This window comes from Siphateles boraxobius, unplaced genomic scaffold (assembly GCF_051911475.1).
Source record: "Siphateles boraxobius isolate OS27281-9 unplaced genomic scaffold, OSU_SipBor_1 30, whole genome shotgun sequence".
NCBI lineage: Eukaryota > Metazoa > Chordata > Actinopteri > Cypriniformes > Leuciscidae > Siphateles > Siphateles boraxobius.
In genome coordinates, this window is record NW_027508920.1 from 17,665,581 (window position 1) to 17,679,064 (window position 13,484).

At 36.9% G+C, this 13,484-nt stretch overlaps 1 protein-coding gene across 1 annotated transcript; it reads right to left on the reverse strand.

Annotated features, from left to right (window-relative positions):
* Window positions 1-178: 178 nt before the first annotated feature.
* Window positions 179-13,291, reverse strand: srpra (SRP receptor subunit alpha). Its single transcript, XM_077248375.1, has 14 exons — window positions 12,946-13,291; window positions 11,235-11,318; window positions 10,974-11,137; window positions 9,699-9,859; window positions 9,445-9,598; window positions 8,112-8,262; window positions 6,690-6,823; window positions 6,436-6,554; window positions 5,220-5,306; window positions 4,885-5,057; window positions 3,430-3,643; window positions 3,188-3,351; window positions 1,322-1,420; window positions 179-1,251 (listed from the first exon to the last, which is right to left on the reverse strand). The coding sequence occupies exons 1-14, from the start codon at window positions 13,066-13,068 to the stop codon at window positions 1,123-1,125; spliced, it is 1,956 nt and encodes a 651-aa protein (XP_077104490.1). The 5' UTR covers window positions 13,069-13,291; the 3' UTR covers window positions 179-1,122.
* Window positions 13,292-13,484: the final 193 nt, after the last annotated feature.

The window sequence follows — 13,484 nt, forward strand, 5'->3', positions numbered from 1 at the left end:
GCCCCGGCCTATTAAAGTTATGATTCGGGGAGTAACACCTCATCAGTCATGCTGTATGTTTGTTTTTGCAATGTAACAGGCATGTCTATTTGTCTTATTTCATTCAAAATGATGTGGTGAACATACCGGTACTGTACAGGAAACCAACTCCCAGCAGCCTACCAAACAAAACAGCTCATTACAGGCTATTATAGCAGCTTTATTTAAGAAATATTACACATTCTTAAAGTACAACATTTCTTCTCGACGAAGCTCTCCAGTCTTGCCATTGTGCTAGCGCAAATTAATATGAGGAGAATTAAAACCTGACTTTGTTCTAAAATAAAAGCATGAAGGGATCTGAAAGAAAAGAAAATGGCAGTAAAGTTACTAATGAATTAAAACAAATGTAAGTTGTTTTAGGGATTGAGATAGTTTGGTATACGCAGCGTTCTACATCTCTTTGCTGAGGTGCCTCTCTCAGACCTTGGCCTTTAAACCTCAAGCACCAAATCTTTAAATAACTTTTAATAACTTTCATATCAAGTGACATGAAAAGCCTGAGTAAAAAAAGGAAGAATGAGGAAAAGCAGTTTTCTGAAAAACTGCGAATGTAATGAGCTGAGGCACTATGGTAGTGAATTCTTGAGACAGTTTGGGGTGGCTGGCCATCTTCTGAACATACCTACAATTAAATCAAATAAAAAAGTAGACAGAATACATTTAGAATATATTAGATTTCTTTTATAACATTTGAATAACACCTCAATCTGTCTTTTTTCTTCTTTTGCGGAGAAGCGCACATGAGAACACTTGATCGTAGCGAAGAGAGGCAGAAAAGTGCAAAAATACTTTCCTCATCTCATTCTCATCTTGAATGAAAGATCTAAACGAGCGTTTGTAGCTGCTGCTCTCTGATTGGCTGTGTTGCGTGTCAATCAAAAACGGTTTCTGAGGTGAGATCAAGTCAAATGTTATTTTTTCCACTCATTAAACTGAATCAAAACACTTTTTTTTTTCTCCTGGAACAAAACACAAGAGGGCTCCTAAATATAAACTGAATTTCAGTTAAACCTGTAGTAAACCAAAAGAAACACATAGGCTTGTCTGCATTCACAGGAAGCTGAGAGCGGTAGCTGTAGCTCAGGCCTTCATGAGCGCGCTGACCACAGCCCTGGCGTTGAGGCTGCGCAGATCGCTGTACGTCTGCCCGGTGCCCACAAACACGATGGGCTGACCCGTGATGTAGGTCATGGAGATGGCGGCGCCCACCTACAGGATACATGGGAAGTTCTTAATCGAGGTTCATTTCACAAGAACTTAAGGATTCAATCAGTCGTACCTTGTCATCGATGGTGTCGAACTTGGTGAGAACAATGCCATCGATAAGCCTGGGTTTGTCAGTCTTGGAATGATCAGCCAGGGCTTGATTAAATTTCACCTACGAAAATGCAGTAAACATCCATGCATTACAGACTGAATATTAATATTAACAGATCTGAACGTGTTATGAATGTCAGGACTGGTTTCTGACATCGACTTCCCACATTCAAGTGGATCCAATAGAAACAGAACATAGCATGTAGGATGACCTAAAAATGGGTCCTAAAAAAAAGACACTGTTTGTAATTGGCTGAATTATCCTGCGTTCACTTTTCCTTGTGTGTTATCAATTTAATTAATTGTTAAAGGTTATCAATATCATTATTATACATAAACGAATCTCTTGAGGTTTATTTATTTGATCAAAAATACTATAAAAACAGCAATATTGCGAAATATTTTACAATTTTAAAAATTATAACAGAATAAAAATGTTTTCATTTAAAATAAATTAAAATTAACATTTCCCATTTTTTATTTAGTTAAACTAGACGTACTAAAATATATCAAACTAAAACAAAAATTAATACAGACAATACAGTCCTCCAACAATATTTCTAAAACGTTAAAATAAAAAAAATGAATATATATTGAATATCTATATAACTGAATATCTAAAAAAAAAAAAAAATCTAAAAATAATACTAAAATAGCACTGCTCCAGTCTTCAGTGTCACATGATCCTTCAGAAAGCATTCTAATATACTGATTTGCTACTCAAGAAACATTTCTTATTATTATCATCAATGTTGCAGAGTTGTGTTTCATATTCTCTGGAAACCGTGATACATTTTTTTCAGGTTTCTTTGATGAATAGAAAGTTCAAAAGAACAACATTTATTTAAAATAGAAATCTTTAGTAACAGATGAAAGGTGACAGTAAAGGCTTATTATATTTAATGCATCCTTGCTGAATAAAAGTATCAATTTCTATAAAAAAGTAAAAACTTTAATGTAATAAAAGCAGGAAAAGCATCATTAAAGTCATAATTCACTGAAATACTCCTCCAGTGAATTGTTAACCCTTGCAGCCCACTATTTCAGAACCCTCAAGCGCCCCCTAGTGCAAAAACACTTTTTGTCTCCCAGTTATTAACCAGAAACATACAATTTGAATATAGTGGTGCAGATATGACATCACTTTCCAGGCCAACGCTGTTTCCCTCTACAAAAATAGGATTTTCCCATAGGCTTTTGGATTATCACTAAAAAACAAGCTCTGTGATCAAAAATGGTTTGTGATACTTGCACGTTTGGTCGATCAAGATAATTATCACAGATGAACAACTTTTATGAATTTTGAAGCCTAAATGCAGTCGCCAGAAGTAAAAAGCTAAGGTAGGCTATAAACGAACTACACCACGGTCGCTCGACTTCAACGTCACCATCGCATAGCTTCCGACAACTCTTTCAGTATCATCTAAAAACATTTCCCCAGAACATTAGAATAGTTTATAAGAGCACACTTTTAAGCATAACGAGTTCACCTGTTCAGCGTGATGACGTTTAATCTCCTCAAGAATTCCCATTTAGCCACTTGTTAGCAACCGCTTTTTTCAAGACCCGTAACAGCTTAAGAAAAAAATCACGAGTGGGGTAATACGGATGTATTTTATGCATTAGAATAAAACGTGTAAGGGTTTTGGGCTTGTGTTCACCACAGACCTTATTTCAGCCATTTAACCAAAACCCATTGACTTCACGGAAGTGCTAAAATGCTAACCCGCTTCTGCGTTTTGCCTACAAAGTGACGTCATACCTGCACCACTCTATACAACCCTATAAAGCAGTGCCATCTATAGACTATATCTGGCATTACACCTACCAGCTGATCCACAGCCTCATTGCCCACCAGCGCTTCTCCCACAAACAAGACCAGGTCGGGGGTGTTGACCGCGATCAGCTTCGCTAGAGCCGTCATCAGAGGGGTGTTATCCTGCATACGGCCAGCTGTATCGATCAACACCACATCAAACCCCTGGTTACGAGCTGGAGAAAGAGAGATACGTTAACCAATGAGTCCTTGGAAACGTTTCATTTGTTTCATTAAAATCACGTGGATTTTACCGAAGGCAATGGCTTCCATGGCGATCCCAGCAGCGTCCTTGCCGTACCCCTTCTCGAAGAGCTGTACGGCGGGGCGTCCTGCGCGTTTCTCCGGCGGGTGCAGAGCGTTCAGACGCCGCTGGTGAGTCCTCAGCTGCTCCACCGCACCCGCGCGGAACGTGTCGCACGCCGCGATGAGCACCGAGAAGCCGTTCTCAATCAGCCAATAAGAGATCTGTACAAGAAGAAAAAGGCACATGACCCTTAGATTTTATTCAATATGCGGATTTACTGCTCAAGAAACATTTATTATTATTAGCAATATTGAAAACGGAAAAGTTTTTGCGGAAATTGTGATGCACTACCGTTCAAAAAAAGAAAAGAAATTAATACTTTTACTCAGCAAGGATGCATTAAATTGATCAAGTGGCAGTAAAGACATGAGAAATGGTGCAAAAGACTTTAAAATAAATCCTGTTCATTGAACATTCTATTCATCAAAGAATCCTGAAAAAAAAATATTAAGCTGTTATTTTATATATTTTTTCGGTAACACTTTACAATAAGGTAACATTAGTTAATTAACCAAATAACATTAACAAAGATTTATAAATACTGTAACAAATGTAATGATCATTGTTAGTTAAATGTTAGTTAATAAAAATACAGAGGTTCATTGTTTGTTCATGTTAGATTTAAGTGGGCTAACTAATGTTAACCGATACAAACTTTGATTTTAATAATGTATTAGTAAATGTAGATATTAATATTAACTAAGATTAATACATGCTGTAGAAGTATTGTTTATTCTTAGTTCATGTTAAATAAAGTAGTTAACTAATGAAACCTTATTGTAAAGTTTTCCAATTTTTGCTAATATAAATATTGTTTTTACTTTTTAACATAGATAATAATAAAAAAAACATCATTAATAATTGAACACCGATATTGACTGAGCAGCAAATCAGCATATTACAATGATTTCTGGAGGATCATGTGACACTGAAGACTGGAGTGATGATAATGCTGACAATTCAGCTTTAATGATAATAAGTTGTTACATTTGTATAGCGCTTTTCTTGACACTTAAAGCGCTTTACATATGGAAGAGGGAATCTCCTCAAACACCACCAATGTGCAGCACCACCGGGATGATGCCACGGCAGCCATAGTGCGCCGGAACGCCACCACACACCAGCTTTGATCACAGGAATAAATTACATTTTAAAATGTATTCAAATAGAAACCATTTTTTTTCACAATATTTATATTTTTACTGTCTTTTTAATCAAATAAACGCAGCCTTGGTGAGCAGAAGACACTTTAAGAAATCATAGTGCATTTGCTTCTCAGGCCATGCAAACCACACACACATATTCCTTTTAAATTTCAAGCACTTTTCAACAATAGCTTTCCAGGTATTCCAGACCTTAAACTTCAACAAGCACGTTTTTTTCTTTTTCAAACGAACTTCACCTTGGCGAGGTTGGTGGACTTGCCGACGCCGTTGACCCCACAGAAGGTGATGACGAAGGGTTTGCGCTGAGATCGAGCGTCCAGCACGTCCCTCAGGATGTCCACACGCCGCTTGGGCTGCAGGATCTGCACCAGAGAGTCCTGTAGAGCCTGCTTTACTGTAGAGGCCACAGCTGGACAGGAGACAGCAGAGGAACATTTATCCAGGAAGGCCAGAAAACAAGAGAAGAGACGTGCACTCAAGGTGCTGGCGTGAGAACGTGCACATTTCTGTGGGAAGGCTCTTGTTTGCACGGGCTGTTCGGCAGGGGTGTGTGTGTGTGTGTTGTACTCACTGGTGAAAGTGCCCATGACTTTGCCTTCCAGTTTCTTGGCCACAGACTCACAGAGCTGGGAGGATATTTCGGCTGCTACATTCTTGGCTAGAAGAACAAGAGACAAAATTCAAATTGCAGCTAGCTTGACCCAGTTATAAATGTAGGCTGGGTTATACTTCAATTTAAGGTGTCCTTGTTACAGACTCAGTAATCATACACATTCACTTGCTTAAGAGTTAGGGTTTGGTTTAGGGTTAGTTGCATGTAATTATGCATAATTTACTGTTTTTATACATGCAATTTTGTTCATTAACCGCTAAAGCATCAAAAGTTACATAGTGCACCTTTAAATTATTTATTACACTTCTTTTCTACCTATGTTACCGTACTGTTCGATGTATTTTTTTGTAATTTAATTTTGTCAATTTTTCTACCTATAGTACTGTACTGTTAGAGCTATTTTATTGAATTTTTTTTATTAAAAATCTACTTTTCATATTTTTAACTTTTGTTTCTTCTACCTTTTCAACCTATATACTACTTGTAGATGTACTATTTATATCAATTATTTATTTTAATCTTTATTAATTTAATCTATTTCTTTATTTACACCCCCCCACACACACTTTTTTCTACCTATAGCTCTGTATTGTTTGATGTATTTATTAATAAACACTTTTTTTTATTTAATACATATTTTTATTTAACTCAAATTCGTATTTACTTTATTTTTTATTATACTTTAACTATAGTACAGTTTTTTGGATGTATTTATATATATATATATATATATTTTTTAAACAGGTCTTTATTAAATCAAATTTATTTACTTTAATCATATTATTTTAATCACAAATTGTTCTGCCCTTTTCAACCTATATTACCTGCATTTTTAATTTCTTTCTACTTAATTTTTTCCCTTTTATTTAATCGTTTTATTTTTATTTATTCTAGTTAACATTTTTACACTGTTTTCCTGTAAACTTTTACACAAATTCCCTAGCACACATTTGTGCAATTACATATGTTAGTAGAAATATAACTAGAAATATGAAGAGTCAAAATGTCTCTTTCATTGCAATGACTTTTCCAGGCCTGAAAAACACAATCTAAAAAAAATCCTCAATATTTCCAGTTTGTCCATGACTATAGGAACCCTGTAACAATATCATTAAAAACAAATTGTAAACAAGTGTATTGAATGAGGTGCCATGGAGCAAGAGCGATGTCATACCAATAAGGTGGTCCCTCATCTTGTCCAGAACTGGCTCCATGTCCTCCTGAGTCAGATTCTTAGATCCCACCAGGCCTTTCAGCATCCCAAACATTCCCCCGAAACCACCCTTTTTAGCTCTGCAGAGAAACGCACACCGAATCACTATCTTAGGATTCAAACCAAGACACATTCAGCAGCAGCAAGTTCAGATGAAGAAATTGAATGTTGTGAGACAGTGTTGAAAGAACAGAAACGAGATTTTAAAATGTTACCCTTTCTTTTTCATGTCTGGCACCACAACCCTCTCCTCCTCCACTTCTTCACCATCATCATCATCATCATCATCATCTGAGGACTCATAATCGACACCTTTCAGGTCACCTTTCATTGAATCCACCTGGATCAGCTGAGAGGAACACAGACAATTCCATCTGCAATTCATTTAAAATTATCTAAAAACCCTATAAATTACATTTTTGGCAGCCTATAAAGGGATAGTTCACCCAAAAATGAAAATTCTTTCATTACTCACTCTCATGTCATACCAAACTTGTAATATTTTTGAGTGAACTATCTCTTTAATATTGAATATGAAGATGTTTGTGCATGCTAGAAAAAGAAGGTGCAGTGAATTTGAATACATTTTTTAGTAGGAGTAAAGCTGGGCGAATGTCCTGTCAATGACACGACTCATTGCTGCCCTCTGACGTCTTGTAGAGTATAGAAAAACAACTGTTCTGCGCATGTGTCAAACACGTCCATCCGCGCTTGTCTGCGGTCGAGGATACTTTAAAGCGGAGCAGATACAGCTGTGTGCGAGACGGAGCGGAACGTGGAACATTAAGTATACCCGGGTCTTCCTAGCATTGTTCGGGAAGCAGACACACTGTCAGTTTAAATAAAATTAAATTTAAAAAAAAAAACACATCTCTTTAACCTGGCATACATACTATACATTTCTATTATAATTCAAATCATGTAAAATGATAATCAGGCTGCATAAATTAGGTAAACCGGAACCGGGAACACTTTCCAAAACACGTGATGTACTTGTTGCATCATAAGAAGAATGGCATCTATGCTAATATTAGTTTCTCTGTTTATTCAGAGGTTTACTTTAGTCAGCCGGATCCGGGCCGTATCCAGATGAGATGAAGGACCTGCGCCTGGACACGACCACAATACAGCCCTGAAGTGTCAGCAGAGACCATGCGAGGGTCTCAGTAATTGTAGTAATTGGCAACGTCACTTTGTAAAGAAAGACTATAGACTAAACACATAATATGCATATGCATGCCGTCACGGGTTTCACAGATTCACGTTTCTGAAGTTTACGTGGAGATGACATAGTTTTCAAAACCCGTCTTCAAAAACTTGCACTTTGAAACCTACTTCAAAGTTTGCGCCCTCAGGCCACCAAAACGCTGCTGTCGTGTAAATGAACAGCCAGAAGGCATTCAAAGGTTTCTGTTTTCAGTTGAAAGCCCCTAAGTTAATTTTGACAACGGAAATGAATCAATCCAGGACTTAAGCTAGACAACGGCTTTCTTCAAGAGCTGCTGTACAGCCAAAACAATCTGTGTTGCAATAATTTCCTATTATCACTGTAAAGCTGCTTTGAAACAATCTGTATTGTAAAAAGCACTATATAAATGAAGGTAACTTGACCCGGGCCTTAAATCTGGACTGCTCACCGGTTCAGCTGAGGCCTCATGGTCTTGTGTCTGTGCGTCACTGTAGTTGTTGCCATTGCTTCCACTGTAGTCCAGATCTCCAGTGTTCCTCCCACCCATATCCCACACCCGCTTTGCCTTCCCCTTTGGCTTCTGGGGTTTAGGGGACTTACTGTGAAATATAACAGCAATAAAAACTTTAAAGATCAGGAGAGTTTATTAAGGAAGCTTGTTTCCGAAATGAAATAAAACAATTAAAAAGATACTTGCGACTTTTTTCCCCTCAGAATTGTGATATATAAAGTCGCAATGGAAAGTTAAATTGTCAAGTTATGTGATTACTAAAATAGGCTAGTGGCGCTCGGCGGTGACGTTCAAGTTCAGTGCCGTCAGAACCACAACATGGATCGGTGGATAGCAACAGGTTAGGTGAGCATTTACTTAGTTGTTTGTTTTTAATATAGGCCTATATTAGACAGACGATAAAAAGAGGAAGGGAAAGATGTGGAGGGGGACAAAGGAGGATATTACGTTCATATCGGGCTGGCAAATAGACTCCAATGGCTTTTCCTTTTGACTTTTTTATTTATTTTTAGCCTGGAGTAATGTTAGGCCTACTGTGTTTTCATTAAATGTGTATAGGGCAGGAGGCAAATATGTTCTCATTATCACATGAACACGCATAGCCTTTATAGCCAGTTATAGGAAACGAAATGTTTATAAATGGAATGAATAAGGCCTGTTATTATTTTAATTTCCAGTTAGTTTCTTGATCTCGCGTTTCTGAAATGTTTTGCGGATGTGCTGTTAAGTGGACAAACTCAAGCCTACTTTTTGAGGACTTGTAAATCTCTGAAGATTAATAATCCCTTAAAATCGCCAAAGGTTTTGAAATGTTGACTATATCCAAGGGTTCTTATTACTGTATAGATTTCATACTCCATTGCTATGGAAATAAGCCTGTTGTTCAAATGAACATGATTATGCCGTCGGGCACTTGAGTAAATAAATAAATGAAATATGTGGCAGCCGTTGTGTGCAGTAAACTCTCTTTTAACAAGCCTGTTGTACTGATGTGATGACCAGTTATAGTTTTAGTGCTAGTAAGCCTATTTAGAGGTGTGGATTAATTCAGTTAGGACTTGGAATGTTTAGACATATTTTATTATGTGTATTATGAGATGGTCCACGAAAATTCATGATTACAAATAGTGGTCCACACACACAAAAAGTTTGAAAACCCCTGGTCTAGAACTCAACTTGATGGTTAAAGTTAAAGTGGAAGTTATTTAGTGATCAATCAAAAGTGGCTTCATCTGCAATGCATTTTCACACAGTTTCACATGTCTCCTACCTGGTGGTCTTCTCGGGTTTTCCCCCACCCAACTGCTTGCTGATGAACTTGGCACGGTTCCTCTCAATAATCTCCTCTGCGGTCAGACCATCGTTTCCATTCTCCACTGTCTTTTTAGAGACAGTCTGTGAAGCAGCTTTAGTCTGATCTCCACCTGAGAAGAGATGAAAAAGAAGGAAATAGTCACATTAACAAATTTATAAGCACCGAAAGAGCCATTTACTCCCCACTGCCTCGTCTTTCACATTTCTCACCTTCCTTTTTGGCATTTTTACTTTTCTTGCCTCCTTGCTCCTTGCTTTTGTCTCCATCCTTCGTCTCAATCATAGACTTCATAGTTTTCTGGGATTTCTGGGACTCTGTGAAATGCCTCATATAGGCGGGGGCCTTAGCTTTGCTGCTGTTCTCCGCCTCCCTGCAAAAATTGTAAGAGTAATCTTTTATTTAAACAAGTAGTACAGTAGTAGTTGTAGAGTAGTCTCTTCTGGTTACCAAGGCTACATTTATTTGATCAAAAATACATTAAAAAACAGTAACATTGTGACAATTTAAAATAACTAAAATAAGTTCATTTTAAAATGTCATTTATTCCTGAGATGCAAAGCTGAATTTTCAGCATCATTACGCCAGGCTTCAGTGTCACATGATCCTTCAGAAATCATTCTAATATGCAAATTTGGTGCATCAAGGAGCATTTCCTATTATTGTCATCAATGTTGAAAACAGTTATGCTGCTTCATATTTTTTGTGGAAATCGTGATATATTTAAAAAAAAAGATTGTTTAATGAAAGTTCAAAAGAACATTTATTTGAAACACAAATCTAAATCAATTTAATGCATCTTTGCGGAATAAAAACATTAATGTAACATATGTTTTGGATAGGTGCAGCTCTTTGAGTGACAGCAGCCTAACAAACCTGCTACTGTCTTTGTTTTAATGTTAATCAAACAATCGCAGCTCTTGACTGAATAACTTTTGCAACTTTAATAAGGATTCATCTATATTTAATTTATACAGTGAAGACTATGTAGTGCTATTTTACGTTTGATTATACATTTCTCTACCTGAAAATTAGAAAAACATGAAAAGCAGTGTTTATTTATTTTGTATGTTTGTTCTACTGTATTTGTGCTATTGCTCGTAATTTGATTATATGTTCTTATTGTATTACTGCCAGTTTATTTGTCTTTTGAAATATTTGAAATTGATACGAGTTAGGCTGACACAACCTTATTTATAAAGGTTATGGCCCATTATGGGTTAATAACAACGAAGACAATAACTAGGCCTTTTTTATTTAGGTTATTTATTACTTTTTTGTGGTGGGACCAGTGAAAATCTTGGCAGGGCAAGTAAAAATTCTTAGCGTTGAGCCCTGTATACCTGGAAAAAAAATAAAATTGATCCAAAGTTTTACTCTTCAGTGTGTGAAATTAGTTTTGCAGACAAAAATACTTAAAAAAAAAAAAAAAGAAAGATCTGACAGCCATTCATATTTATCAACCCAGGAAAAATGTCTTTTCTCACCGTAGAAGATTGTGGAAATCCTCTCCAAACTCAAAATTATTGAGCAGAAACTTTAGGGCACCTCTCTGCTCCAGCTCATTCTTGTATCGATCTCTGAAGTGGAGCTGGACATCATCTATGAACTTATCCACATATGTCAGCGTCAGGATCTTTTGAAAACCCACCTGGGACACCAGAAGCACACGATCAGGCATATGGACGGTTGAGCCACGGGACATTGACTGAACATTATTTCCACTGAAAAAGGAAAATAAAACTCACCACAAACACAAGCTCAAACTCATTGTCCAGCTTGTATTTAAGACTGAGGGCATTGTGGTTGAAAGAGTTATTCCCACTCCTCTCCTGCAAACAGAAAGCAAAAAAAATCAATGTCTTAAAGTGCCCCCATTATGCTTTTTCGAATATTACCTTTCATGCAATGTGTAAAATGGGCATCTGTGAATGTAAACGGTCTAGAAAGTTGTAAAGTCGAAAGTGCAGCATAAATAAAGTTATTGTCTCCCAAAAGAAACAATCGACTCTGAACCGTCTAAACGAGTCGTCAGGAATTCAAGTCTCACTTCCGTGCCCTGCATACGTAACGCGGTACAGTTACAGTTGCAACATCTCATAATGCATGTTAAACTAAGTAGCATGTCATTAAGAAACGTCCTGCTCAAGTTTTCCTTGCGATGCCGGTTCGGGTTGGTTAACTAGTTCTTCCGATGTTTCACCATCGGACTCGCGATCGGCTGGATATCTTAAAATCTACATCAACATTACTGTCTTTACAGTGTGTACAATCGCTGAGCTTTATAAAGCCTCCGGAGCTGAAATTCAGTTATGGTAATGTGCGTTTCGTTTTCCAACACGCGCTGTAAGCGGTAGATCAATCACAACAGACTGGGCCATCTGACCAATCAGAGCAGAGTAAGCTCTCGGAAAGGAAGGGGTTCAGAGAGACTCAATCTTTGGACGAGTCCGTCATTTGAGAATCATTGAAAAATGTGGTGATGTGCACTGTATATATAAAATGAAAGTGTTTTTTTCACCTTTGATGCAAGTAAACCGGTTGTAGAAGACCTCCAAAACAAAATTAGGAACCTTTAATAGCATAATAGGGGCACTTTAACAAGTTTTTATAATAAATCTGATTATCTTTAATCAAGTTAACTGTTGGATGGAGCTGAGAAGGATGGACAGACCAAAAAAATTGTTTAAAGGGATGGAGAGTGATACAGACACTTGGTTTGTTTTCATGCTAGGTTAATTTTAAATTAGAGAATAGTTGATTAAATATGTGTAACATTCATGGAGAGAGTTTTTTAATGTTATATTTTGATTTTTTATTCTACTTTGAGTTAGCGGTTACATACAATCGTAAACTTTGACAAAAACAATTTTATAAGAATGATAAAATATTTATTAGAGTAAATAAATACAAGCCCTCTCTGTCTGGGTTTTTATATAAGAATACAACCTTTTCAAGCAAAAAGACTAAAGAAATTAGATGGTTACAACAATACATTCAATTCTAAAATTAACCAAAATCATGTATTATATTATTTCTTTAAATAATTCATATGTATAATTTGGCTTGAAAATAAAAAGTTACTATTTACAATTATGAATCGTAGTCAAGGAGTAATAGTACTAAAATAATTATAAACTAAACATGAAAGGTATATAGACATTTATTCAGCTCTCTGTTTGTCTAAGCTGGCATGTGTAGTATTACGCAAGGCATTTGACGGTCCAACGTGTACAATCCAAAACTGAGATTCAGATGCCACCTAATGCATCATCTGTAGGTCAATATTCGTGCTATATTGCATCATCCTACATAGTTCCCATAGTAACCTGCCTACATTACACCCTCACAGCCTAACTAACCCATGTGTTAGCTGGGCTAAGCTGGCTATATCTGTCCAGCCTATATAACGGTACTGAATTAAACAATAATCCACAGTAGGCCAAACAGGGACTTTACCTGGAGGATGACGGAGCGGATGAGAGCGTTGACAGGCCCGGTAAAGGATTCAGAGACTCCGGCCCCCTGGAAACACCACAACACGATTCCCCCTTTACTGAAGATGGCGAAGAAGTCCAGCATCTTTGCCAAACACGAAACAACCCAATTCTATGCTAGGACAGAACAAACAGCGTTCAACAAAAACGAAAACGTGTAAAAAAAATAAATAAGTACTCCAAAGTTGCCCTGCGCTTGAGTTAATGTGCGCACGCAGTGCTGCCTGCGTGAGAATCAACACTCAACTCACGATCAGACACGTCAGTGGCATAATGCGGAAATGACGTAACTTCCGCCTAATATGATCAGGGCTTGAAGTATTTTAAGTATGAAGTACATTTTTTTCCCCATTTTCTTTTATATATGAGGATGTACTATTTGTTTTTTTTAATTATGATAAAAGTTTGGAAAACGAGGCATACATTATTAATCTTGTGATTATACTTTTTTATATTTATCGCAGTAATTTCAGTAATCAGTAACATTGTTTTTCTCTGAGG